At 36.8% G+C, this 27,676-nt stretch overlaps 1 protein-coding gene across 3 annotated transcripts in view; it reads left to right on the forward strand.

The window, feature by feature from the left end:
* The window catches only part of LTN1 (listerin E3 ubiquitin protein ligase 1), a 69,482-nt gene extending 42,793 nt beyond the window's left edge, over positions 1-26,689 (forward strand). Inside the window, exons 20-30 of one of the 3 annotated variants that reach the window (XM_082706394.1) lie at positions 6,865-7,000; positions 7,204-7,348; positions 8,433-8,650; positions 9,109-9,339; positions 9,657-9,731; positions 11,590-11,776; positions 19,519-19,690; positions 20,753-20,973; positions 22,496-22,690; positions 23,561-23,728; positions 24,313-26,689. In XM_082706394.1, the coding sequence (XP_082562520.1) occupies positions 6,865-7,000; positions 7,204-7,348; positions 8,433-8,650; positions 9,109-9,339; positions 9,657-9,731; positions 11,590-11,776; positions 19,519-19,690; positions 20,753-20,973; positions 22,496-22,690; positions 23,561-23,728; positions 24,313-24,375 (1,811 nt within the window). In that variant the 3' untranslated portion in view covers positions 24,376-26,689. Of the gene's footprint in view, positions 1-6,864; positions 7,001-7,203; positions 7,349-8,432; positions 8,651-9,101; positions 9,340-9,656; positions 9,732-11,589; positions 11,777-19,518; positions 19,691-20,752; positions 20,974-22,495; positions 22,691-23,560; positions 23,729-24,312 lie in introns of all 3 variants that reach the window. The other 2 variants (XM_082706392.1, XM_082706393.1) reach the window with 2 other exon arrangements.
* Positions 26,690-27,676: the final 987 nt, after the last annotated feature.

A 27,676-nucleotide genomic window follows, 5' to 3' on the forward strand; every position in this document is an offset into this window, starting at 1 on the left:
ATTTGCTGATTGTTTTCTTGTCTAGTCTATGGTTTATCTTATGAAGTGGCCCTTGTGTGCTTGAGAGGAATCTACATTCTGCTGTTGGATAGAATGGAAGCATAAATGTTCTAAATATTATCAACATAGAAATATAAGATGTAATTTTGTTTTAGTAAGTACATATATATTAGTTAGGATATAGGAGTCTTTTCTTCTGTTTATATCTGTTAGGTCCATTTGATCTATAGTATGTTTAAGTCCACTGTTTACTTATGGATTTTTTGGATAATCTATCTTCATTGTTGAAAATGCCGTATAAAATTTCCAACTATTACTATATCACTATTTCTCCTTTTAACTCTGTTCGTTTTTGCTTTACATATTTAGGTGCTCCAATATTGAATGCATAAATATTTACAATTATAATATCTTTTCGATATACTGAACTTTCATCATATTATAACCATCTTTGTTGCTTTTTACCATTTTTAAAGTCTGTTTTGTCTAAGTAAAGACACATCACATTTTATTGCCTTTTGCAGATACGGTGTTTTTTTCCTTTTTATAAATTGGAAGTTTATGGTAACCCTGCATCAAGGAAGTTTGTCACCTCCATTTTTCCAACAGCACTTGTTTACTTCAGGTTTTTATATTTTGGTAATTAAAATATTTCAAACTTTTTCATTATTACTCTATTTTTTCTGGTGATGTGTGAGCAGTGATCTTTGATATTACTGTTGTAATTGTTTTGGGGTGCCATAGGCTATGCCCATGTAAGATAGCTAACTTAATAAGTTGTGGTGTGTTCTGACTATTCTATCAACTGGCCATTCCCCTGTCTGTCTCCCTCTCCTAGGGCTTGCATAGTCCAGGCCAGTTAATAACCCTACAGTGGCCTCTGTGTGTTCAAGTAAAAGGAACAGTCACATGTCTCACATTTTAAATCAAAGGCTAGAAATGATTAAGCTTGGTGAGAAAGTCATGTTGAAAGTGAAGATAGTTTTGAAAGGTAGACCCGTCAAGCCAAACAGCTAAGTTGTGAGTGCAAAGGAAAAGTTCTTGAAGGAAATGAAAATTGTTCTCCATTGAATACATAAATGATAGGGAAGCAAAACAGCCATACTGCTGATGTGGATGTTTTAGTGGTTTCGATAGAAGGTTAAGCCAGCTACAACATTCCCTGTAGGTCCTAACTTTCTTCAGTTCTAAGAAGGCTAAATGAGGTGAAGAAGCTTCAGAAAAGAAGTTTGAAGCTAGGAGAGGTGGATTCATGAGGTTTAAGGAAAGACACCATCTCTGTAACATAACAGTGTAAGGTGAAGCAGTAAATCCTGACACATAAGCTATCCAGTTATCCAGAAGAGCTAGCTAAGGTAATTAATGAAAGTGGCTACTCTAATGACAGGTTTTCAATGTAAATGAAACAGCCTTCTACTGAAGGATACCATTTAAGACTTTCATAGAGGAAAAAGTCAATGGCTGGCTTCAAAGAATAAGCTGATTCTCTTGTTAGGGACTGATGCAGCTTATGACTTTAAATTGGAGTCATTCCTCATTTACCATTGTTGTTGCAGTTCACATTTTTAAAATATTGTATAATTAGTAGCAAACTTTTTAGTTATGGTTATTTTTACTAATTTTTTAAAAGATTTTAAAATTTTATTTTAGAGTAAGATTACAAGTGCGGGGAAGAGCAAAGGGAGAGAATCCTGAGCAGACTCTTCGCTAAGCTTAGAGCTTGATGCAGGGCTCAGTCCCACTACCCATGAAACCATGACCCAAGTTGAAACCAATAGTCAGATGCCCAACCAACTGAGTCACCCAGGAACCTCTATTTTTACTATATTAAGACAATATATAGTTTATTTATTTATTTTTGAAGAGAGAGAAAGTGCATGCACACATGCCCATGAGTGGCAGGGTGTGGGCAGAGGGAAAGCAGGAGAGAGAATCTTAAAGCAAGTTCCATGCTCAACACAGAGCCTGATGTGGGGCTCATGACCCTGAGATCATGACCTGAGCCAAAATCAGTAATCGGAGGCCTAACTGACTGAGCCTCCCAGGCATGCGTAATTTTACTATATTTTTTAAAAACTTTGAACTAGAGTTGTGAGTTATATACCATAATTACCATATTGCAGAAGCCAACTACAACTATATATTTACCATTACCAATGAGATTTATACCTTTTTATATTTTTATGTAGCTAACTAGTATTCTTTTATTTCCACTCAAAAAACTCGCTTTAGCATTTTTTGTAAAGTAAGCCTAGTGGTAATGAACTGCCTTAGCTTTATTTTGCCCAGGAAAGTTTTTATCCCTCCTGCATTTCTGAAGGACAGCTTTGCCAGGTATAGAATTCTTTCATTATTATTTTATTTATTTATTTTTTATTATTCTTAAGATTTTATTTATTTATTTGACAGACAGAGATCACAAGTAGGCAGAGAGGCAGGCAGAGAGAGAGGAGGAAGCAGGCTCCCTGCTGAGCAGAGAGCCGGATGTGGGGCTCGATTCCAGGACCCTGGGATCATGACCCGAGCCGAAGGCAGAGGCTTTAACCCACTGAGCCACCCACGCGCCCCTCTTTCATTATTTTAAATATGTCATCCCGTGACTCTTAATCTCACAAAACAAACTGAGGGTTGCTGGGAGGAGGGGGTTTGGGAGAAGGGGGTGGGATTATGGACATTGGGGAGGGTATGTGCTTTGGTGAGTGCTGTGAAGTGTGTAAACCTGGTGATTCACAGACCTGTACCCCTGGGGATAAAAATATATGTTTATAAAAAATAAAAAAATTTAAATATGTCATCCCATTCTCTCCTGGTTTGAAAAGTTTCTGTAGAGAAATTCGCTGATATTCTTATGGGGGTTCCCATGTGTGTAAATTTTTTCCCTTGTGCTCCTCCTAAAATTCTTCCTTTATCTTTGACTTTTGACAGTTTAATTATGACTCAGTGTAGCTCTGTTCACGTTCAGTTTATTCCCATGTAATTAGCCTTATGGATCTAGATGTCCATTTCAACCATGATTGTTTTAAATATACTTTCTGTTCCTTTTTCTTCTCCTGGAATTACCATAATGTGAATTTTTTTTTTTATTGCATACCAAAATTCCCATAGGCTTTCTTTTTTTTTTTTTTCCTTTTACCCCAGTGTCCTATACGCAAAGTCTCTGATTCTTCTGCATGGTTGAGTCTACTTTTGAAATGTTTGAATTCAGTTCAGTTACTATATTTTTCAACTCCCAAGATTTCCATTTTTTTTTTTTTGATAGCTGCAGTTTCCTTATCAAACTTCTCAATTTGTTCATGCATTGTTCCTAATTTTGCTTAGTTTCTTTTCTTGTACTTTGCCAAACTTCTTTAAGAGAATTATTCTGAATTCTTTGTCTGACAGTTTATACATTTTCATGTCTTTAGGATCAATTATTAGAGTTTTACTATCCTTTGATGATGTCATATTTATCTGATTATTTGTGATCCTTTATTCCTTACTTTAGTATCTGCACGTTTGATTGTCCTTCTCTTCCAAACGTTAATAATTTATGGGTTTGTTTTGCAGAGAGAGTTCTTTACTGGTCAGCTCTGTTTGGGTTTTTAGGTGTGTCTGCTGGTAATGTTCTTGTGCAAGTAGGGCCTTGTTACAGTCTGTTTCTGGGCTAATGAGTTCTGAGGAAGTGGGGTGGAGTGGTGGGGGAAGGCTAACATTGGATAAGGCTGCTAGCTTGGTTCTGCAGTTGCCTGGGTTCTCTGGTTGGACTCAGTAGATAGTTAGGACTGGGTACTATATTCATTGGTGGATTGGTCTACAAATTAGCTTCCCTGCCCTGGCAGGGAAGCAGGATGGATTCCAGAATCTGTACAGCTCATTGTTTGGGGACTAGAATTGGCACGAGTGTGCACAATTCCCTTTTCAGGTGATGCTCTGCAAATGGGGGAAGCCATGGGTTGTGCTCATTATTCAAGAGCCACTGGACACAGGGCTGTTGGTTGGACTGTGGAGCTTCCTGTGTGCTCTGGTTAGGTGCTCTGGTCAGGCCGACTAAAGGTTGTATTTGGTGATGAGTGGGCCTACAAATTAGATTTCCTGCCTGGGCACAGTGGCAGAAGGAGGTCTAACACCAGTAAAGCTCTTTGTTGTCTAAACTCAAGTAGAACTGCATCCCAAGTTCCTTGACTGAAGAGGGCCACTAGCTTTGGTCTGCAGTCTATCAGCTCTGCCCGCCCGCCTCTTGGTTGTAGTGCCATTGTGCTGCAGAGCTTTCAGGAATTTTTGCTAGCCCTTCTGGTCAGATGGCCTGGAAGACTCTCCGCAATGTGTGGGGCTATGTCTCAGCTCCCCTGCCTGGGTGGGAGGGCAGGGGCTGGGAGTGATCCTCAGCTTTTTCTGTGAATTAATCACTCTGCCCATGTGAAGCAGGGGAAGCCCCAATGTGTGGTACTGACTTTGCTCTGGAGTGATTATACCTGCTCAGCCGCCTCTTGGCTTGAGTGCTATGGGGTCACACAGCTTTCAGGAATTTTCTCCAGCCCTTCTGGTCTCATGGGGCGGGAAGATGCTCCACAGTCTGTGTGGATGGGGGTGTGGCTCAGCTCCTTACCTGGGAGTGGGTAAACTGGGCTTTAGGGCTGTCACAACTCCCCTTCTAAGGATCAGAATCAGGAAGGTCTGCACCGTGCTGTGTTCACTGGTCAGTAGTGTGCCCCAGTCTAGGTTCTCCATATAAGCAAAGCCACTGGTTGAGATTATTACTGGGCACTGCAAGTATGAACTTGCTCTTCCAAGATCCGTGTGCTGATTGTTAAAAGCACTTCATCCATTCTTTGACAAAGTCAGATGCCCAGTGGCTGAGCCCTGGAAATTTCCCAGAAATCACAGTGCTGTAAGATCAAAATAGGAGCTCCCCAAAAGTGACTCACAATAATGGGGGTGTGTGCTGGTTTCCCATCTGGGCTCTCTTTTCCTACTGAAGGAACCAGAGTCTCAGAGGGGACTTCTCCACATGGTGCTGCCCTGTCCAGGGGAGGGACAGTGCAGTCAGTGTATAGCTGCTTCTCTTACCTTCCTATTGCATTCTGTCTTGGTCTCAATGATGATAAGGGGGTGTTTCAGCCTCACCCCTATAGGAGTCTCAGTGATATCTTGTTCTTGAATAGTTGTTAGTTGTTTTTCTTGTGAGGGGGAGCAAAGTTAAGAACAACTTATATTGCCATCTTAGTGATGTCTCTCCTCTTCTATTCTTTTTTACCACTTTGTGCCTTAGCTAGAGTACCTCTTTGCTACTCTTTCAGACTTGTTTATCTTTTGGTAAATCCTGGTTGAGACGACAGCTTTGGGAAGCCCACCCTCCCTTCCTTCCTTCCTTTGATAAATCCCAGTTCAGACAGCAGGTTTGGGAAGCGCCTCCCTTCCTTTTGTAAGATTTATTCATTTATTCGAGTGAGTGAGCAAGTAGGGGAAGGGGCAGAGGTAGAGAATAGCCAAGCAGACTCCCACCGAATGTGGAGCCCAGCTCAGGGCTTGATCCTACAAGCGCTCTTCTGACTCAACCTAGATGAAGATAGTTGTTTCCTTTTCTGGGCTCCCATTCTTTGCCACATTATATTGTAATTTGTTTATAAGTCTCCTAGTACTACTGGATGAGTCCCTTCAGGGACTTGATTTTGCTCATCTTTCCCCAGCGTCTAGCAGTGCACCTGGTATTATTTATTCATACTCATTTAGTCAATCAAAATAAATGTCTGTATCTTAGAGATTGTACTAGGAGGAGGTATACAGTGATAAGTAAAACAAACAAGGTTCCTTTGTGGAGCTTACTTTCTCTTGAGGAGATAACAGTAAATAAGTGACAAACATTAGTGCTGTAAAGGCAACAGGCACAAGATAATTGAGACCAGAGAAATGCAGAGGGTTATACTTCATGCATGTGGGGATTATGCAGAGTGGAGGCAATATTGAAGCTGAGCCTTGAAGAATAAGAAGGAACCAAGGATTCTTAAGAGCAGTGAGTCTATGAGAGCTTTCCAGACAGAGTATGCCTATTGAGTGAATGTATGAATTATGGAACAATATATTGTTTTCCATCTTTATTTAACTTTATATTCTAGCTATGTTTTTTGTATGTTATGTTTGTTTTTATTTGAGAGGTGGGTATACTGAATGAATCCTATACTAAAGAAGCCAAGAATAAAAAACAAAACAAAAATAACCCAGCACGGTTAGTTAAAGCACAATTTCATTTACTCACCCTACCTGCACCTCCACTCCCCACCCCCACCGCCACTCCCTTTTCTGTGTTAAGTGCTTGGTACAGAGACAAGGTCTCTGCCCTGTGAGCTTACACATTTATTTATTGACTCTTTCATGTAAGTCCTTTTTAGAATTCTTAACCAGGACATTTTTGGAGAAGGTTTTTGACTTATTTCAAAATAGACTATTTTTTATAGTAGTAATACAATTTTTTTTCTAGTTTTTTTTTTTTTCATTATCTTTCTTTCCTTCTTTCTTTTCTTTTTTTTTAGTCTGTTGCACACAATTTAACAATATGATACAAGAAATGAGTTGGTAGCTTACCATTCTATATAGTGATTGATTTTTCTTGAATTTTCCCATTTATAGTAATTATAATGCTAAATGATTTGCCCTAGAATTGCTTTTCCTCATTCAAATTTCATATCGAAAGAAAAGAATCCTTTTTAACATTAGCGTGGTTTAAGAGAGCGATCATCCCTATTTTTTTGTCAAAAACCTGTTTTATCAGAAACAAAGCAATAATTTCTGCATCTATAAGACGAGACTTTGGTTTAAAGTCAGTGTGTATAGATAGGTGTGGGTGTATATGTATGTGCATTTTAATTTTCATTTTGAATTTTCCTTTAGGAGGTTTTGGACATCTTGCCATTTTCAATTCTTGCCTGCAAACCAGAAGCATAGATGATGGGGAGCTACTACATGGTATATTAAAAATTCTGATATCCTGGAAGAAAGATCATGAAGATGTTTTTCTTTTCAGTTGGTAGGTGATATTTTATACTGGGTCTCCCCCTCCCCATTACAATGTGTATCCGGATTGTGTACCTTATAGTCACAGTTTTGTACAGTAATAGGATAATAAACATTTAAGTCAGCCTTTTATAAGTGTATAAGATTTAAAATAAAATCATTTCTAATTGAATGTCCATATGATTCTTCCATGTTTTGTTTTTGTCCTTATCACAGTAATCTGTCAGAAGTAAGTCCAGAGATACTAGGTGTAAATATAGAAATAATCCGGTTCCTTTCCCTGTTTCTGAAATACTGCTCATCTCCTTTGGCAGAGAGTGAATGGGACTTCATCATGTGCTCCATGTTGGCTTGGTTGGAGGTAAATTAACCCGATATATCATCACCTCTCTTAGGTCTTCATGCATATCTGCATACTAGAACCAATTACTGATCTTACTTTTTAAGACATTATTGTAATTAGCTCTTTGGCGAACATCGAAACACTTTATAGATGTATTCCTCACCAGTTACTATTTTTATAGAATACTGAAGTGATAGAGGTTTGATGTCTGCCAGTATCATTCAGTGGCCAAATCTTCTGCTATTAAAGTGTTCTCTCCTTAGTTCATTTTAATATAATATTCTAGCACAGCCATCGGAGGGCTTATCTTTTGTGATCAGTTTTTTTAATCTTTTTGGCTCTTAATTAAATTATTAAAATGTACTGTGTCAGGAATACATTGAAGACTAAACAAATTCAGAGGGAATCAATGTTCTCTTTATGACACAAAGCAAGTATAATATTTGTGGGCTCTAATGGCAGAAGACCATTGGGATTGAATTGGTCTGAATTTCTGCTTTGTTTTTATTAGCTGTGTGGCTTAGGGTGTTCAGACTTGATCTACTTGAACCTCAGTGTCCTTATTTTATTTTTTTAAAAGATTTTATTTATCTTAGATAGAGAGAGTGTGAGCAGTGGAGAGGTGCAAAGGGAGAAGAGGAGAGAATCTCAAGCAGGCTCCCTGCCAAGTACAGAGCCTGACTCAAGGCTTAGTCTCATTACCCGAACCTGTTAAGAGTTGAACATTGAACTGACTAAGCCATCCAAACACCACCAGTGTCCTTATTTTAAAATAACTTAATAATGCCCAATTAGTAGGGCTTCTGAGAAGATTATAAATATGTTTTTCTATATTTCACTTGGTAAATGGTAATTGATATTTTCTTTCATAGTTTTAGAAATAGAATTTCAGAATAAATGGATTGATTCTAATTCTTAGTGTTTAATTTTTTAAAAGTTATTTTAATGTAAAATGTATAAATGTCTCCTGAGATTCTACACTTCAGCTGCTTTTTATTTTAAAATTTAGAGAACTGAGAGCTTTATTTGTGTGTTCTTGTTGTGCCTTGATTTGTGTGTTCTGGCAGATGTCTCCTTACGTGTTTCATTTTTGTTTCTTCAGACAACAAATGAAAATCAGGCATTGTATTCTGTTCCACTTGTACAACTGTTTGCCTGTGTCAGCTGTGATTTGGCCTGTGAGCTCAGTGCTTTTTTTGATTCTGCAACTCCGGATACCATTGGCAATCTCCCTGTAAATCTAATCAGTGAATGGAAAGAATTTTTTTCCCAAGGCATCCACAGTTTGCTTTTACCTCTTTTGGTGACTGCTACAGGCAAGTGAAGGGGGAATCGAAGTAGAATTCATTGCAAATGACTAGTTGAAAAATTCAAAACAAAAACTTCGGCTGCTTAAGTCAAACAGGACAGAATAGTAAAGTAAAAACCTGAGAGGAAGCTTGGCATCTGAGAAGCATCATATATGCTTCTGACAAAAAATTGAAAACTAGCAAAGTATCCAAAGACTTGCAAGTTAAAATAGTAGTAATTCAGATAACCTGAAGAGGTTATTTATAACTCAGACTCCTCTTCTTTTTAAGGATGAGGTAATAGAAGTTATGACTACTGTTTAAGATTACATTAAACGGTTTCTAGCTAGGACTATTAAATTAAAATACTAATTTGTCAGTTTTTTATTTCATTTTCTTAAATGACATTTGACCGTGAATCAGTCAAGTTCTATTATTCACTTTGTTTTGGGATGTGCATGTTTCTTTCCTTTTTTTATTAGAAGAAAGTGAAGATAAATCTGAAACATCCTTTCAGAATGCAATGCTGAAGCCCATGTGTGAAACATTAACATATATCCCAAAGGACCAGCTGTTGAGTCAAAAACTCCCTTCAAGATTGGTTGCTGGCCAAAAAACAAACTTACCAGAATATCTCCAGACTTTGTTAAATACATTGGCCCCATTACTCCTCTACAGAGCTCGGCCTGTGCAAATTGCTGTTTACCATATGCTATACAAGTAAGAATTCTTCCAATTGAATCAATGTTGTGATGGTTCAAAAAAATATATATATATAGAATATATATTTAACTTGGTCATTTAAAAAAAAAAGTAAACTTAACCATACATTTTAGTAACAGGGATGCCAAATTTTGGATCATTTAGGTCACTGTTCTCTATACACAGTTTACATGTAGATAGTCCTGGACACAGGTGATTATTTCAGGAAACAATCATTTAAAAATATACTCATTACAAAGTGAGTATTGGTCTTTCTGCTCTTAAACATGTGAACAGTTTAATGTAATATAATATGACATTTATTCTGACTGCAGATTGATGCCTGAATTACCACAATATGATCAGGATAATCTAAAGTCATATGGAGATGAAGAAGAAGAACCAGCCTTGTAAGTTTTTTAAATAATTTGTTTTATTAAATTCTTATAATTTAGATAAACACAAAAGCTCTAAATTTAGAGTATATATTCATTTAATAGGTCATTTAAAGTCATCTGTAAGATAAAAATGAAAGTTAGAGTCCAGCCAAAAAGAAAGTTTCTCTCAGTAATTGTTCCTAAATCATATTTTCAGTTTGCTACTATTTAGCAGAACTTTCATTGACCACACGGTAGCTGTGGAAAGAGTATGTCAATTCAGATATCTATTTGGCACCTACTTTGTGCAAAGTATTAAATGCTGAGGGGAGAATATGGTGTTTAGTAATTATTCTTACTCATAAGGAGCTTATCATCTACTATAGACAACATTACTCTGTAATAGAGGACAGTGTGTGGCAAGTGCTATGGAAAAGGATAGATAGCCTGCTCGGGGAACACAACTCCGTGCACCGGAAGAGAAGACTTTTTTTTGAGGAAGAGACATTTATGCTGCATCTGTCAAGTTAGGTAGCAGTTCAGTAGGGCAGGGAAGACTATAAATTAGGGGAATACCATGTGTGAAGGCATGAATGTTGAGGATGTGACAGGAAGTGTTAAGTAGTTGTCACTTAACACATTTTTTATTGTCTATATGTTCCTCCACGGGAATAGAAGCTCTGTAAAGTCAGGAATTTTTGTCTTTTGTTCCGGACTGTATTCATAGCATTCAGAATGGTCCCTGGCCTAACGCAGACTCATGAATACTGCTCATTTGTTTAATGAAAGGATGAATGAATGAATACATATGGAGTAGGTGGGGAAGGTATAGTGAAAAATAAAGCTGGATGGGTACCTAAGGTAATGAAGGGCCTTAAAAGTTATATTTTCTGGGATTTGGGGCATTATTTGGTAGAAGATGGGAAAAGTACCAGCTGATTCTGGTTATAGTATGAATCATAAATTATGGAAGAATCACACAGAGGTGGAGCCTATTCTAGAAACAGTAACAGTGCATGAAGGGCAGCATGGAGATAGAGAGATACCTTAACTGGTATTTGTAAAATTCAGTGACTGTTGGTATTTAATAGAGAAGGTGTGGTACTGGGATAGTGGTGTTGAAGGTAAAAATCCAAGGGCAGAAGCTTGAAGACCTGTGTTTATGGGCTGGAAAAAGGAAGCCACAAGAGAAGCGTTGCAGAGGTGAAAGGAAAGGACTGAGCTACAATGTCAGAGTTTGACAGGATATACACAAGTAGTTCACTTTTGGAGAATCTCTTAAGTTCATCTGAATGATAATGTTAATGAATAGAGTAGTTCAGTAAAGAAGATTTATTTACATTGTCATAAGTTAATATGAATATTGAATTTACTTTCCTGAAAAGACATACAGTATTATTATTATTATTATTATTTTTTTTTTCTTTTTACCTTTTATAGGGATCTGGTAGGACCCCATATCATTTGTCATTCCTCTGACTAGCTGAGAGTCTTGAGATTAATCATTAAGCTTCTCTGGGTGTGTGATTATTTTTCCATCCATAAAACAGGTTGAAATACATGTTTTCTAAAAGCGTCTTTTCTTCAAGTGCTAACAGCTAGAGCTTAGGTTTTGTAGTATTTTTCATATATATTTTAAATGTATAACTGAAAAATATTTTACATATTTATGAATTTAAAATGTTTTGTTTACATATGTTAATGTATTTGTAATTAAATATATTTAATTTAGCAGAGTTAGCGTTAAAACTGAATCTGTAAGGGGGGAGTTTTTAAATGATTTTTGGAAAATAGAAAGATTTTTCTAAAATGCTTAAAGTTTATACATGGTTTTAGTTTTTTAAGGAATAAGTTATGAAGGAAATTGTGGTGTTTAATCATTGATTCATAGGTCACCACCGGCAGTGTTGATGTCTCTTCTTAGCACTCAAGAGGACTTGCTAGAAAATGTTTTGGGGTGTATTCCTGTTGGACAGATAGTTACTATTAAGCCACTGAGTGAAGACTTCTGCTATGTTCTGGGATACCTCCTCACCTGGAAATTAATACTTACTTTCTTCAAAGCTGCTTCATCTCAGGTAAATAAATATGTGATAACTTTTGATAGTTCTGTCCTCTGTGTGTTTCTGTTACTATTCTAAATCCTTTGTTTCCCCTCTTTTTGAAAAAAAGGGAAATGCCTCTCATTTTAATCTTTTCTGCTAACTTCAGACATTCTGCTCTTTCTGTCCCTTAACTTCCTTATCCTCCCCTCCTTCCCCACATGTACGTGCACAGACACAGGTTTTTGCAAAAGTAATCTCTGGAATGTGCTGGAGTTAATTTTTTTCTAACTGAATGTAGCTACCAAGTCTTTTTATTGCAGGAAACAAGATTTATATAATTTAATGTTATATTATCATAATAATAATTCCAAAGAAATTGGCTTTTGCTGGTTTTTTTTTTTCCCCCCACTGTGGTCAACTTCTGACCCTATGGAGATTTCAGTTAATACATCATTGCGGGGGTTCCTAGGTGGCTCAGTGGGTTAAAGCCTCTGCCTTAAGCTCAGGTCATGATCCCAGGGTCCTGGGATCCAGGCCCCGCCCCCCCCCCCCCCATTGGGCTCTCTGCTTGGCAGGGAGCCTGTTTCCTCCTCTCTCTGCCTACTTGTGATCTCTCTCTGTCAAATAAATAAATAAAATCTTTTTAAAAAATACATCATGGGGAATTTATCTTATTTCAGAATCAGTGTTTAGAGCCAGATTTGTGAAATGCTACCTATGTAATACAAACAGTTAATCTCCCAAGTGGTTAAGAAAAAAAAAAAAATCCTAAAATAATTATTTTGCCCAAATTATTCTAGCAGCCACTAGATGTCTCTGTTGTCTCATGTTTAGGAAGAAAGATCTCAATGTCTAGGAAGAAAGCTGGAACGCTGGAAAAATTTCCAGGTTTTTTCTTTTCTTTTCTTTTTCTTTAGGCAGATCCCCACTTTAGAAAGTTCCAATTAAATGTTGATTGAATCAGTTAAATAAACTGATGGCTTTTTTAATATAAACAATGGCTTTCTTTGATAGCTTAATGCAATAAAGGTTTATTACCTTACATTTAAGGTGTGATTAAATATGGCAATCATTTCCAATGTGATTTTTCAGAATTCCTAAGTTATAACTTATGTTGTTGCTAATAACTCATACCTTGGTACAAATAAATGAACATGAATGCATCTTTGCATTCGTTTATCTAAAGGGAAGATGAAATTACAGAGGCAGCAATGATCTAGGCCAGCCACTTATGTTTGTGACTTGGGCTCGTTTTATTTGTTGGTGATGTATTTCAAGTAATCCTTTTCGGGCTTTCATATTTGTTTCTTAAAATATTGTTGATCTCTAAAAAATTGCAGCAAAGTGAGGCTTCCATGTGTAAGAGTTTTCTTTTTATCATCTTATATTCAGAGATTTAGAGAATGTCCATGCGTCACTTTTTCCAGAATTGGGGTAAGGGGACAGTACAGCAGCATTTAGTGAGCCTGGAACTTGAACTGCACTATGACAGTTAAACCAGAATAACTCAGTTAATAGCCTAATTAGATAAATCCTAAAGCAAACAGAATATTTTTTTTAAGATTTTATTTTTTTATATCTCAGAGAGAGAAAGAGCACAAGCAGAGGGAGAGGCAGGCATGCACTGAGCAGGGAGCCCAACACAGGACTCGATCCAAGGACCCTGGGATCATGTCCAGAGCTGAAGACAGATGCTCAACTGATCGAGGTGTCTAGGCGTCCTGCAAATGGAAATTTTTAAAAAGCACTGTAATTGGTCCTAAATTTGGGCCTTTTAAAAACCTTTTTCTTAGGAAAATCAACAACTACTAGTGAATCAGATTGAATTGGAACAAAGCCATGAGCTTCGTGTTTCATAGCTTTACTAATAATATGCTTTTCACATACTATCAAATTTACTTACTTAAAGTCTACTGTTTGGTGTTTGTGCCATATTCACAAAATTGTACAAATATCACTACTTTCTAATTTTAGAACATTTTCAACATCTGAAAAAAAAGAAACCTCTACCCATTTGCAGTCAGTTCCCATTTCCTTTCAGACCCTCCAGCCCCTGGCAGCCACTATTCTGTGTTCTGACTCTATGGATTTGCCTCTTGTGAACATTTCATATATATGGTCTTTTGTGTCTGGCATATTTCACTTAGCATAATGTTTTCAAATTCATGCATGTTATGGCATATACTATGTTCCTTTTTATGGCTGAATAATATTCCACTATATGATGAGTATACCACATTTTGTTTGTTTGTTTTTTTAAATATTTTATTTATTTACTTGACAGAGAGAGATCACAAGTAGGCAGAGAGGCAGGCAGAGAGAGAGAGGAGGAAGCAGGCTCCCCACTGAGCAGAGAGCCTGATGCGGGGCTTGATCCCAGGACCCTGAGATCATGACCTGAGCCGAAGGCAGCGGCTTAACCCACTGAGCCACCCAGGCGCACCCCACATTTTGTTTATTCATTTATCCATTGATGGACATTTAGGTTGTTTTGATTTTTTGGTTGTTGTGAATAAAGCTGCTGTGAACATTGTATATGGATTTTTGGGTGGACATATATTTTCATTTCTCTTGTGTTGTATGCCTAGGGGATTTCTGGATAATATACATGTGTTTTTAAAAGTCCATTGATTTTTTTTTTTAAGTTTTTATTTAAATTCCAGTTTGTTAACTTCCAGTGTAATAGTAGTTTCAGGAGTAGAGTAGAATTTAGTGATTCATGACTTAGATATAATGCCCAGTGCTCTCACAAATGCCCTCCTTAATACCTATCACCCAATTAGCCCATTACCCTACCCATCTCCACTCTAGCAACCCTCAGTTTGTTCTTTATAGTTAAGAGTTTCTTGGGGTGCCTAGGTGAGTCAGTCTGTTGAGCATCTGCCTTCCACTTAGGTCGTGATCCTGGAGTCCAGGGATTGAGCCCTGCATTGAGCTTCCTCCTCACTCGGGAGTCTGTTCATCTGTCTCCCTCTGCCCTGCTCATGTGCTCTCTCTCAAATTAATTAATTAATTAATTAAAAAATATATAAATAATAAAATAATTCTGTAGTTTCCCATTTAAAAAAAATTTTTTTTTAAATTTTATGTATTTATTTGACAGAGAGAGAGAGATCACAGGTAGGCAGAGAGGCAGGCACAGAGAGAAGGAGGGGAAGCAGGCTCTCCACTGAGCAGAGAGCCCGATGCGGGGCTCGATCCCAGGACCCTGAGATCATGACCTGAGCCAAAGGCAGCAGCTTTGACCCACTGAGCCACCCAGGTGCCCCCCCCCCTTTTTAAAGATTTTATTTATTTATTTGAGAGCATGAGTGAGGGGAAGGGCAGAGAGAGAAGCAGACTCCCTGTGGAGCTGGGAGCCCGATGCGGGATCATGACTTGAGCCGAAGGCAGTTGTCCAACCAACTGAGCCACCCAGGCATCCCTGTAGTTTCCCATTTAAAAAAAAAAATTTCAGGGCGCCTGGGTGGCTCAGTGGGTTAAAGCCTCTGCCTTCAGCTCAGGTCATGATCTCAGGGTCCTGGGATCGAGCCCTGCATCGGGCTCTCTGCTCAGCAGGAAGCCTGCTTCCCCCCCATCCCACCCCGCCTGCCTTTCTGCCTACTTGTGATCTCTGTCTGTCAAATAAATAAAATCTTTAAAAAAAAAAATTTCTTGGGGCGCCTGGGTGGCTCAGTGGGTTAAGCCACTGCCTTCAGCTCAGGTCATGATCTCAGGGTCCTGGGATCGAGTCCCGCATCGGGCTCTCTGCTCAGCAGGGAGCCTGCTTCCCTCTCTTTCTCTCTGCCTGCCTCTCCGTCTACTTGTGATTTCTCTCTGTCAAATAAATAAATAAAATCTTAAAAAATAATAGTTTAAAAAAAAATAAAAAATAAAAAATAAAATTTCTTGGGGCGCCTGGGTGGCTCAGTCAGTTAAGCGTCTGCCTTCAGCTAAGGTCATGATGGTGGGATCCTAGGATTGAGCCCCGCATTCTCCCTTTTCCCTTGTTCCTCCCCACTGCTCATGCTCTCTCTCTCTGTCAAAGAAAAAAAAAATCTTCTAATGGTTTGTCTGTCTTTCTTTTCCCCCTATGTTCATCAGTTTTATTTCTTAAATTCCACATTTGAGTGAGATCATATGGTATTCGTCTTTCTCTAACTTACTTTGCTTAGCATTATACTCTCTAGCTTCATCTATGTTGCTGCAAATGGCAAGTTTCATTCTTCTTGATGACTGAGTAATATCCCATTGTATATATATGCCACATCTTCTTTATCCATTCATCAGTTGATGGACATTTGGGCTCCTTCCATAATTGGGCTATTGTTGATAGTATTGCTGTAAGCATCAGGGTACATGTACCCCTTCGAATCTGTATATTTGTATCTTTTGGGTAAATACCAGTAGTGCTGGATCGTAGGGTAGTTTTACTTATTTATTTATTTTAATGGAATGTAACAGTACTTTAGTTATTTCAGTGCTGCAGGTCAGTTGGTCTGTGCCACCCACAACAGACCTATTTTTCTTTGAAGATTACCTGACATTTTTTTGTTAATGTTACTGTTTTTTGGTAGGCTCTACGCTCAACATGGGGCTTGAACTCAACCCTTAGGTCAGGGATTGTGTGTTCTACTGACGGAACCAGCTAGTCATCCAGGGTAGTTCTATATTATCTCTTTTGAGGAACCGCCATACTGTTTTCCAGAATGGCTTTACAGTTTGCATTACCCACCAGCAGTATAAGAGGGTTCCTTTTTTTTGCGCGTCTTTGCCAACTTGTTTCTTGTGTTTTTGATTTTTGCCATTCAGACAGGTGTGAGATGGTATGTCATTGTAGTTTTGATTTGCATTTCCCTGATGATGAGTGATATTGATAATCTTTTTGTGTGTCTGTTGGCCATCTGTATGTCTTCTTTGGAAGAATGTCTATTTATGTCTTCTGCCCATTTTTTCAACTGGATTATTTTTGTTTTTTCATTGTTGAGTTTTATAAGTTCTTTGTATATTTTGGATACTAACCTTTATCAAAAAAATCCATTGATATGTATCATTAGTTTTGTTTTTTTTTTCCTTTTTTCTTTTCTTTTTTTTTAATTTATTTTTTATTTATTTTCAGCATAACAGTATTCATTATTTTTTCACCACACCCAGTGCTCCATGCAATCCGTGCCCTCTCTAATAACCACCACCTGGTTCCCCCAACCTCCCACTCCCCACCCCTTCAAAACCCTCAGATTGTTTTCAGAGTCCATAGTCTCTCATGGTTCACCTCCCCTTCCAATTTCCCCCAACTCCCTTCTCCTTTCTAACTCCCCATGTCCTCCATGCTGTTTGTTATGCTCCACAAATAAGTGAAACCATATGATAATTGACTCTCTCTGCTTGACCGATTAGTTTTTAAAAATTCTACTTCCAACTTTTTTTTTTTTTAATTCAGACTTAGGAGGTGGGAGAATAATTCAATGAAAAGTCATGTACCTTTTTCCTAGAGTCACAGATACTTAAAAATGTTACTACCTTTGAAGATTTACTTATTTATTTTTGGAGAGAGAGAGTGCATAGTAGGGAGAGGGAGGAGAAAGAGAATTTCATGCATGCTGAGCAGGGGGCCTAACACGGGGCTTGATCTCATGACTCTTGAGATCATGACTTGAGCTGAAACCAAGTTGGACGCCCAACCCACTGAACAACCCAGGCATCCTAGTGTTGGTACCTTTGTACATGTTTTCTCTGTATTTACTTTTCTCTGCTGATCTATTTGAAAGTTGCAGACTCATGATGCATTACAGAAAGTATTTAAACATGTGTCTCCTAAGAACAAAGACATGTTTCTATAAAAATGTGTTGGTATAGTTATTATACACAAATTTAATTTTAATGCAATATCTAATTTGTATTCAGATATTGTTGGTTGTACCTATAATGTCCTTTATGGTTTTGTTCCGTCTCTGTTGAGGATTTATCAAGGATCATGTTTGTCATTTTTCTTTAACCCATAATTTCCCTTTCTTTTCTTTATTGTCATTGAGGTTAGTTATTTTGTAGACTCTCTTAGGATGTGGATTTGTCTGATTGTTTCCTCATGATCAGTTTCTGGTTAATTTTGAGCAAGAGTACTTACTGCATGGTGGAGATGTGTCCTCAGTGTGTCACCTCAGGAAGCATAGAATATGTGTCCTTTATTGGTAATAGTAAGTTTGGTTACTCAGAAAGGTGGTGCCCTCCAGATTTCTCCATTGCTAGGTACTTTGATCAACATATTTTATTTTATTTTTTTAAAGATTTTTATTTATTTATTTGACAGAGATCATAAGTAGACAGAGAGGCAGGCACAGAGAGAGAGAGGGAAGCAGGCTCCCCGCTGAGTGTAGAGCCCGATGTGGGGCTCTGTCCTAGGACCCTGGGATCATGACCTGAGCTGAAGGCAGAGGCTTAACCCAGTTAGCCACCCAGGTGCCCTGATCAACATATTTTAAAAATAAATTCTGTATCCTGTGACTTGATACTTGTATTTGAGCATTTGTAGTGTTTAGAAAATGGTGTCTTACACCAAGAGAGGAAATATATGCTTTAGTGGGAAGAATGATTTTAAAACCTGTAGATATACTAAAAAGTTGCAAAGTAAATGTGAACATATAAAAAGTGGGTTATTGAGGAATGAGTTCTAAGGCACACAGATGCCTTTAGTGCGCCTAGTGGTACCAGACTTTCCTATGTCTTAAAATTGTATTTTAATCCCTTTACAGTTAATGTATAGTATTGTATTCGTTGTAGGTGTACAATATAGTGATCATTAAGTCTGTACATCACCCAGTGCTTGTCACAACAGGTGCCCTCCCTAATCCCCATCACCTATTTCACCCACCCCTCACCCACCTCCCCTCCGGTAACCATCAGTGTTTGTCTCTGTAGTTGAGAATCTGTTTTTTGGTTTGTTCCTTTTTTTTTTTTCCTTTGTTTCTTAAATTCCACATATGACCGAAATCATATGGTATTTGTCTTTCTCTGACTTATTTTACAAGCTTTTCCTATTTTTTACAAAAAGAACCAGAAATCCATATACTTTTTTAAAGATTTATTTATTTTGAGAGAGAGTGTGTATGTTTGCGCCTGTGGGAATGAGTGGAGGGCAAAGGGAGAGATTTTTCGGACTCCCTACTGAGTGGGAGCCTGACACAGGACTCAATCCCATGACTCATGAGATCATGACTTGAGCAAAAGCCAAGAATTGGACACTTACCTGACTGAGCTGCCTAGGCGCCCCAGAAATCCATATTTTTGAGTGAAATCCTGCTTTACAAAACGACCCTAAGACATTTTGGACTACTAGTTTGTGCTCTCTTTTCTAAAGGGATGCTGGAGTGTTTGATACAGGGTGAGGTCAGCCATAAAAGGATTAGTTTTAAGCAGGACTACTGTAAGATTAAGGACTATGGTGCAGAAGGGGTATGTGGAACACTTGGGAAGAGAGGGAGAAAATCATCTGTGGGAGTAGATTATCTTAGAGAAAGCAGAGGTGAATTTTTTAACAAGGAGATAGTTTGAGAACGATGTTAGAATATGTTGATAGTGAGAAGATGGTGAAAACTGCTGTTTATGAAGAAAGGGAACAGTGCCATCAGCTGACTTGTTTGGAAAGTAAGAATGTGGCATATATTTTGTAGTACTCTTCCATGTAATTCTAAGTCTTCATATTAATAACTTTTTCATTGTGTTCTTGTACTATCTATTGTGCTTTGATTTGTTCTTCTCACTGACTTGGTTTATAACAAAAATTCTTTACTCTCCACCAGCTTCGGGCACTGTACTCAATGTACCTCCGAAAAACAAAAAGTTTGACTAAATTGCTCTATCACCTGTTCAGGCTTATGCCAGAAAATCCAACTTATGCAGAGTCCGCTGTTGAGCTCTCAAATAAGGATCCTAAAACATTCTTTACCGAAGAGCTCCAGTTGAGTATTAGAGGTCAGTATGATGTGTGCTTGTGTTCTTTCTGGTAGACTAGGTCCAGATTAGGTTGTATTTATTATGCTGTACTCTCCAGAGTTTGGAGAATAACCCAAACGTGTCCTGGCTATGAGAAGATTGAACTGCACGATTTTCCATATTTGTCTAAATAGGACATGCAGTTAAATCTTGTGTTAAGGGTAAGAAATGTATACATTTTTGAAGCTTTGTTTGTTGAGACTGTTACCATTTGTTCTGTAAGCAAATATTTGTTAGGTGATAATGTTTTGTAGGCCTGTAAATAAGTAGTCTTCAGTTGGGGAAAGGAAGATGAGTAAAATTTATTTCCTTTACTCCAGGAGCTCAGATTTTAGCTCAGGGGATAAACATGCATGCATCTAGTTGTACTTCAGAGTTTTAAGTGGCTTCCTTAGAATTGAAATTTTTTAAATGTCTTGAAGACGTGAGGAGGGCACTATGTCTTGCGAGTACTGAGACAGATATTCTAGGATTTTTGTATAACATATCAGTGAGGTCTGGGGAAAGTATAAGGACCAAACTCTTTTCATAATTTATAAGAAGACAATCTTTAAATTTTTCCTTTTTTTTGTTTAAAGTTAATTTATTTATAATCTCTATACCCAATGTGGGACTCAGACTCATGACCTGGAGATTGTGATTTGCATGCTTCATCGAGTGAGCCAGACAGGCACCCCTAAATTTTTCTTGCTTTCTATTTAACTTCTTTTCCTACTCCCTGTGTGTAGGGGGTTGGGGTTGTCCTTTTTAAGATATGTATGTTCCCCTTTTTTGTGATCTAGCTTGTGAGATAGAGAGTGCTATGTCTAGGCAGATTTTTCAGTGTCATTTGGGATCTTCTTTCTTTTCACTTCTTTTTGCCATTCCAGTGATTCATTTTGAATGTGTGAGAGAAAGTGAATATTCTAGAGTTGTGGTTTCTTCAGTATATTTGTTTTTTGATCTCTAGCTCCTAGTGTTAAGGAATTAAAAATGATTTTCTGGTCTGTTATTCTGTGTAAAAAATACATGTTACTAATTAAGAATTTGTTTTTTCCTCAGAAACATCAACTCTTCCCTACCATATCCCACACTTGGCTTGTTCAGTCTATCATATGACATTAAAAGACTTGCCTGCCATGGTTAGGCTGTGGTGGAATAGTAGTGAGAAGCGTGTTTTCAATATCGTAGATAGATTTACAAGCAAGTATGTCAGCAATGTTCTTTCCTTTCAAGAAATTTCTTCTGTGCAAACAAGTACACAACTATTTAATGGCATGACGGTTAGTATTATATTGAATTTTTTCCAGAAAAGTTGTTTGAGTACTGGTTATGTCTATCATTTGTAGTGAGTATCATCACAATATTAACCATTGGTTCAGAATTTACAGAAGTTGTCTATTTTCTGATTCTTGGGTATCAAGTCTTAGTGTATAGATTGAAACAATGTTATAATTTCATTTATTCCCATCAAAGTTTTTGGACATTCATTAATTCGTTCAAAATATATATTGGAATACCTGTAGATTCCAGGCAGTGTGTGTCAGTCACTTGGGAAATGGACAGTTTAGGGGTTAAATTCCTATTGTGTAATAAATATACCATCTAATAAAGGGAAAAGTGTTACCGATATGTTTTTTGCATTGGAAACTGGAAAGTGGCTCATTAAGAGGAAGAGTGCTCTGCAGTCAGCATGGGGAAGATTCATCTGACTGAGGGGGTTAGATGCACCTTTATGGAGGATGATTACTTTGAAGTGGGCAGGGTTGTGTTTTAGGGGCAGTGAGGAGAAAGATGTTGTATATAGAGAGAACAGTATGGCAAAAGCAAAAAGCGTGGAGATGAGAGTTTAATTTCTGCAATTGCCCTAAGAAATGATGAATAAGCCAGCATTCATACAGAGCAGGATTCCTGAAGGTAAATAGAGAATCACTTGCTTCCATGATGAATTAGGGCCATGTTGGGAAAGGCCTCAAATGATTATCTAAAATATTTGGTCCTATTTGGCCACTGGTAATTTTCCTTTGAGGCAAGTGACAGTGTCAGTGTAATAATTGGTAAAATTGCTCTGACTGCAATATATAGTATAGGCTGTTGACATGGAGCTTGGGTTCAAATACACAGTCAGGGGAGACACACTGGTGTAGACATTGTGAATAACAAGGAGGGCCTGAGTGAGGGAGTATCAGTGGGAATGTTCCATAAAAGGAGAGGTATGTTAAAAATTTTGTGATGATTTATCCAAACTTGTAGCTAGTTAATATCTGGGAGGAGGTAGAAGGAAAAATTTAAGATGATGCTATGGCTTTTAGCTTGGAAATAGGACAGTCAGAAGAGTGCATAGGTCAAGCATGATAATTTGTGTTTTATGTTGTTTGCAATGCTAGTATGAAAACTATAAATCTAACAGTTGATGGTTGACTTTAGAGCTCAAGGGAATTCTGTGGCAGAGAAAGACTTAGGAGACTTCCAGATACAAATGATATTTGATACCCTGGGTATGGAAGAAAAGCAGGAATTAACTCATTCTGTCCTGGTCTGTTTCAAACTATGCGCCAAGCCTAATATCATAAAACATACTTTTTTATGAGCAGGATTTCTTTTGAAACTAACTTTCAATTTCATAAGAATCACTATAAAATGTCAGGTATATAATCCTGTGTAATAAATATTTCTTGTCCAGTAAACCAACGTGTTTACCTCGGACTTTGAGTGAAGACTGACTGTTAATAGTCAAGCTATCAAGATGTGTTTTGTATGAAAGGAAAGAAATGTACAAAAAGTATTACCTTTCCTATGTTGCAGGTTAAAGCTCGAGCTACTACTAGAGAAGTGATGGCTACTTACACTATTGAGGACATAGTTATTGAACTTATAATACAGCTGCCTTCCAATTACCCCTTGGGTTCAATAACTGTGGAGAGTGGGAAAAGAGTAGGTGTGGCTGTTCAGCAGTGGCGGAACTGGATGCTGCAGTTAAGCACTTATCTCACCCATCAGGTAAGTTTCTGTGTGTACATTCGGCTTTCCAGTTAGTCCTTCCGACCTCCTCTTTGAAAGGGCAGTAAGACAAAATATATCACTTCTGATTGAGGTTGGAAGAGATACCGTATTTCCTTGGGTCAACACAGATGTATGCCTGAGTGACCTGACCCTACCTACTGAGCTGTTTTCCTTTTTAAAGTTCTGCATTTCTTTTTTTTTTTTTGGTTTTTGAGAGGAGTTGACTTTACTCCACTCACATTGTGGATGACACAAAACTATACATGGTGTTAAAGAAATTGTTTGAGAGGGAATCTTTTTGTAAGATACTGGATCGATGAATAACTTTGGAGCTACTTTTAGTCTAACATGCCAACTCTCCTTTTGTGATTAGAGAAATCCCAGTACTCTCAAAGATCTTTGACTTTTAAACATACTGTAGCTGTTTGCACGTTGAAGCTATAAAACTTGATGTATTGGTGCAAAACCTTTCTTTCAGGTCTTTCTTTAGTGGAGAAAAATTCTATCTGGTTTCTAAAACTTGGCAGGTCATTTTAAAAGCCAACATTCAGAAAACTTAGGAGATGTGAATATAGCCAGGCATATTCTCTCTTTCTAAATTAAAATTTAGGGGCACCTGAGTGGCTCAGTTGGTTAAGCATCTGCCTTCAGCTCAAGTCATGATCTCAGGATCCTGGGATCGAGCCCCATGTCATTGGGCTCACTCTCTCTCTTGTGCTCACTCTCCCTCTCTCTATCTCAAATAAATAAAATCTTTTAAAAATTAATTAGTTAATTAAAATTCAACTTTAAAATTTATGAAATTGAATAAAAATAACTTTGGTATTCAGAGTATATTTACTCTATTTTTTTCCTTTTTGTTAACAGAATGGAAGTATTATGGAAGGCCTAGCTTTATGGAAAAATAATGTAGACAAACGTTTTGAGGGTGTTGAAGATTGCATGATATGTTTCTCAGTCATTCATGGCTTCAACTATTCTCTTCCCAAAAAAGCCTGTAGAACATGCAAGAAAAAGTTCCATTCAGCCTGCTTGGTAAGCCCAAAGAGAAATTAACTTATTTATATTTTATGTATATTTATATGTATGATATCTAGAAAAGAAAATGATGTTAAACTTGTAGTTAATAAGAGGCATATTAAAATGATTTTTCAAAATCTGTAAAAAATAATTATTAATTTACGGAGACTGGTAGCATCAAAGCACTTTAATAAATGGGTGTTTTTATTATAGCTCTCTCACACAGTAGATGGTCCTGTCAGATCTAGACCATAAAGGAGACTGAAAAAACTAGGGGCCATCTGGGTCTTAGAGCTCTTTACTCTTTTTAAACATCATATTGAAAAGAAAGCTGCCCAGTGTACAGTCGCTTCATAAGGAGGTCTTCCTGACATGTCTTAGTGGTTGGGTGGTGTGGGAGCTGAGGGAAAAAGAGTTATACTGTAGCCTTTGGAAGTAATACTGAGTTGTGTTGATTTTGGAGAGGAATGGGGGAAGCTAAAATGTTGGTATCTTCCCTTTTCCACTTAATCATAGTTAAGCTTACCTTGGATGTATATGTAAAATGACAGCTTTAAAAGGTTCTTTTAACATTTAAAAAAACATTTTTTTTTTCCCAGTACAAATGGTTTACGTCTAGCAACAAATCCACTTGTCCACTCTGTCGTGAGACCTTTTTCTGAAATTTTTTCCTTCCACTGGAATTGATCCCTGAAGAAAATCAAACAAGGACTGTGGATCTGGATCCATCTTAAAGTGTTGATGGGAGGAGGCCAGTGAGCGTTACTTTTAAATAGGACCTTCTCTGGAAAATTATTTTGGTTAATGTAATGATCCTAAAATCAGGTTTACTTATCTTTAGATTGCTTTGTAAATGTTTGGAAACCTTTTCTTTTACATAAGAATATTACATATTTGAGAGAAAATATTTATATTAATAGTTTAATCTTTTTGTATATTTAAAAATAAATATGGAAATACCCTAAATTATAGAATTGGAATTTGTGAAAGCACTGTACAACTATATTATACTAAAAAGCCCACTAGGTTTGTTGACCTATGTTCTAGAAGAGTCCAAGTGAGGCAAATGAATTGAGAGGGTTGATTTATATCTACAGATATTTTAAGATTTATTTATTAGTTATCAGAACAAAATTAATTAGTATTCTGATATTTGTAGATTATTTTAATGATAAAAATGAGGCCAAGCTATTAATATAGCTTATCATAAGCTATTTGAAGCATGCTCTGAAATCCTATATAAAAGAGTGTAAACTGAAATTTAAGATGTCTCCATTAATCAAGGGTTATGAAATTCAGAAAATTAAATTCACGGCACTGACTTGTTGCTGTGGAAGAATTTCCGTTTGTTAGTGAAATATGAATTGCATTCTTGTCAGTGAGCTTATTACTCCGTTTGAGTGAGTCTCTAGAGGGTATGAAGTTGAGAGAAACAGAATTAGATTATTTCATTCATGAAGCAGAGTGGTAGTTATCCCTCTATTGAGAGGGAAGAAATAAGTATTTCTGAAACTTAAGACTGATGGAAAAAACAAAAATTTTAAAATGTTGTAGAAGGCTTTCAATTTTGTAAGCAAATTTTGCTATTCTTACTGGCCAAAGTTACACTAAATTAGAGATTTGGGGGAGCTTATTTTTTCCAGCCTTTAGAAGTACAAGTTAATAATTTTAGTACTAAGTAAAATTCAGTAAAATGGGCTGAAGTGGAATAGGTGAATACGTTCCGTTTGCCACAACACTGTTACCCTTAAAAAATTGTGCCCACGTTATATACGTATGGAAGTTTGGAACTTGAAATAATTTTTTTGCAATCTTCCATTACATGGGAAATATTAACATATCTGATAGCAAGTTTACTTGAAAGATCAGCTGATCATCTCTGTTGCAAATGTTTAATTGGCAAAAAGAAGTCATGTTAAATAAAATCACTGCTTACCATCACCTGGGTAAAATGGTTATTATTGAAATAGGATGAATGTGGTCAGAATATCATAGTCGAGAGAGAAGTATTATGCGTGAATTATAGATCTCTTGAGTTGAATATGTAGATGCAGCGTCCTGCCCAGTTTTGTCGGTCTCTTGGATTTTTCTCCCTAGTGTTTATTATCTTATAGCCTTGAGACTCAAGGAGTCAGTGAGAACAGATAGCAAAATTCTACTACCTCTTCTTAATCCCTTTCTTAAAATATTCTCTATGTGTCTCTCTGACATAGTAATCCCAAAGGATTGTGTTACTCCTCTGTGAAAGTTGCACACTTTTCCTTTAAAAATGGTTTTATAATAAGACCTTGTTTATAACTTTTCCAATATTGGTACTTCTTGGCTTCTGACCCAGACCTCAAGTAGAACAGAAAAGGGAATAATGGAGCATTGTTTTCCCGTTGTTAGCATCTAGGGCGTCAAGTTCTTGGTGAAACACTATAATTCAGTGGAATACCTACTCTTCATACTTAGGACTCTTAACACATTTCTTTGAGACTTGTAAATATAAGTGTAAAGCTTGTTACTGTTTATATGCTTAAGAAAAAGCTTTCCAGAATAAGACTGAAATTCAGAATATCATTGATTAAAGTTTTATTTATACAGCTTTAACAACTGCAGAGCATCCCTTAAAATTTTAGCATAAGGACACTAAAAATTGCATGATTCAAAGCCCATTAGCAAAATTATTAATTTAAAATCCTAATGTAAATCGCAAATTCTAGAATTTATTTTTAACTCTTATTTATCACATGTTCTAATGTATGTACATAAGTTTCTGTGGCTTAATATTATTTGATAAGTTTTTGTGGTGTGGACGATTGTTATTATTTGATTGTTATACCATATGTGCCCATTAAGATTCTTTTTAATTATAAAATATTTCAAATATACAGAGTAATAATAACAATAATATAAATGCCCTTGTATTCCTCACAAACTATTTTGCCATATTTGCTTCTGATTTTTAAAGAAATAAAATCTTCCTGTTTTGTACTTCTCCCTGATGCCATCTCCTCTTTCCCTCCCTGAGCCAACCTGCTGTTCTGAAGTCGGTGTAACTCTTCCCTATTTAAGAGTTTATATTTTATCATGTGTTTCTATCCATAAATAATATATAGCAGTTAAAAAAAATTTATTTGCAATAGCCTATTGTATGTAATCTTTTGTGACTTACTTTTTCACTCAACATAACTGCTGTTTACTTGCCCGTTCATTTCAATTATTTTTATTTATTTATTTTTTTTTGTTATTTTGAGCAGTGCGGCAAGTGTACATCCTTGATAACACTTTCTCCTGCACATGTCCTAGATGTTTTGGACATTTGCCCCCAAATGGATTTTTTGGTAGTTGATATGTATAGTCTGTGATTTTAGACCTTGTCAAGTTGCTCTCCAAAGTGGTGTGCAAGTCTGAGCTGCCAACAGTAAGGTAAGAGAGTTCTGGTTTTCTTGCCTCATCACCAGTATTTAGTCTTCTCGGATTTTTAAGTCTTTCTAGTAAGAGCTATGAGAGCATGGCTTTTTGTTTTAATTCATATATCCTTGGCTAAAAAGAATATTAGCTTTATTTCATATACTTACTGGTCATTGTGAATTTATTATCTGTATGCCTACTTTACTCTGTTACGTGGCTGCTTTTTGTTTGTGGGTTGACTTTAACGTGGTTTGTGGCTGTCTTTAATTATATAGAATTTTGCAGTTAAATTTAGTCAAATTTATCATCATTTTCCTTTATGATTGAGCCCTTTTTGTGTTAGGTTTTAAAAATTTATTACTTTCCTGGAGTCTGAAAAACTCTCGAAAAAATTTTTTTTCTAAAACCATTTTCCTTCAGAAGGTATAAATTTCAAAATATGCCTAATTCACCCCAAATCAAATTTTATGATTGTTTTAAGGTAGAAATCCTATCTCATGTTGATAGCCAGTTCTCATAATATCTTTATTAAACAATACTGGCCATTCCTCATTAACTTTATAGTGA

Source organism: Mustela nivalis (assembly GCF_964662115.1).
Source record: "Mustela nivalis genome assembly, chromosome: 1".
In the NCBI taxonomy this organism is placed as follows: Eukaryota; Metazoa; Chordata; class Mammalia; order Carnivora; family Mustelidae; genus Mustela; species Mustela nivalis.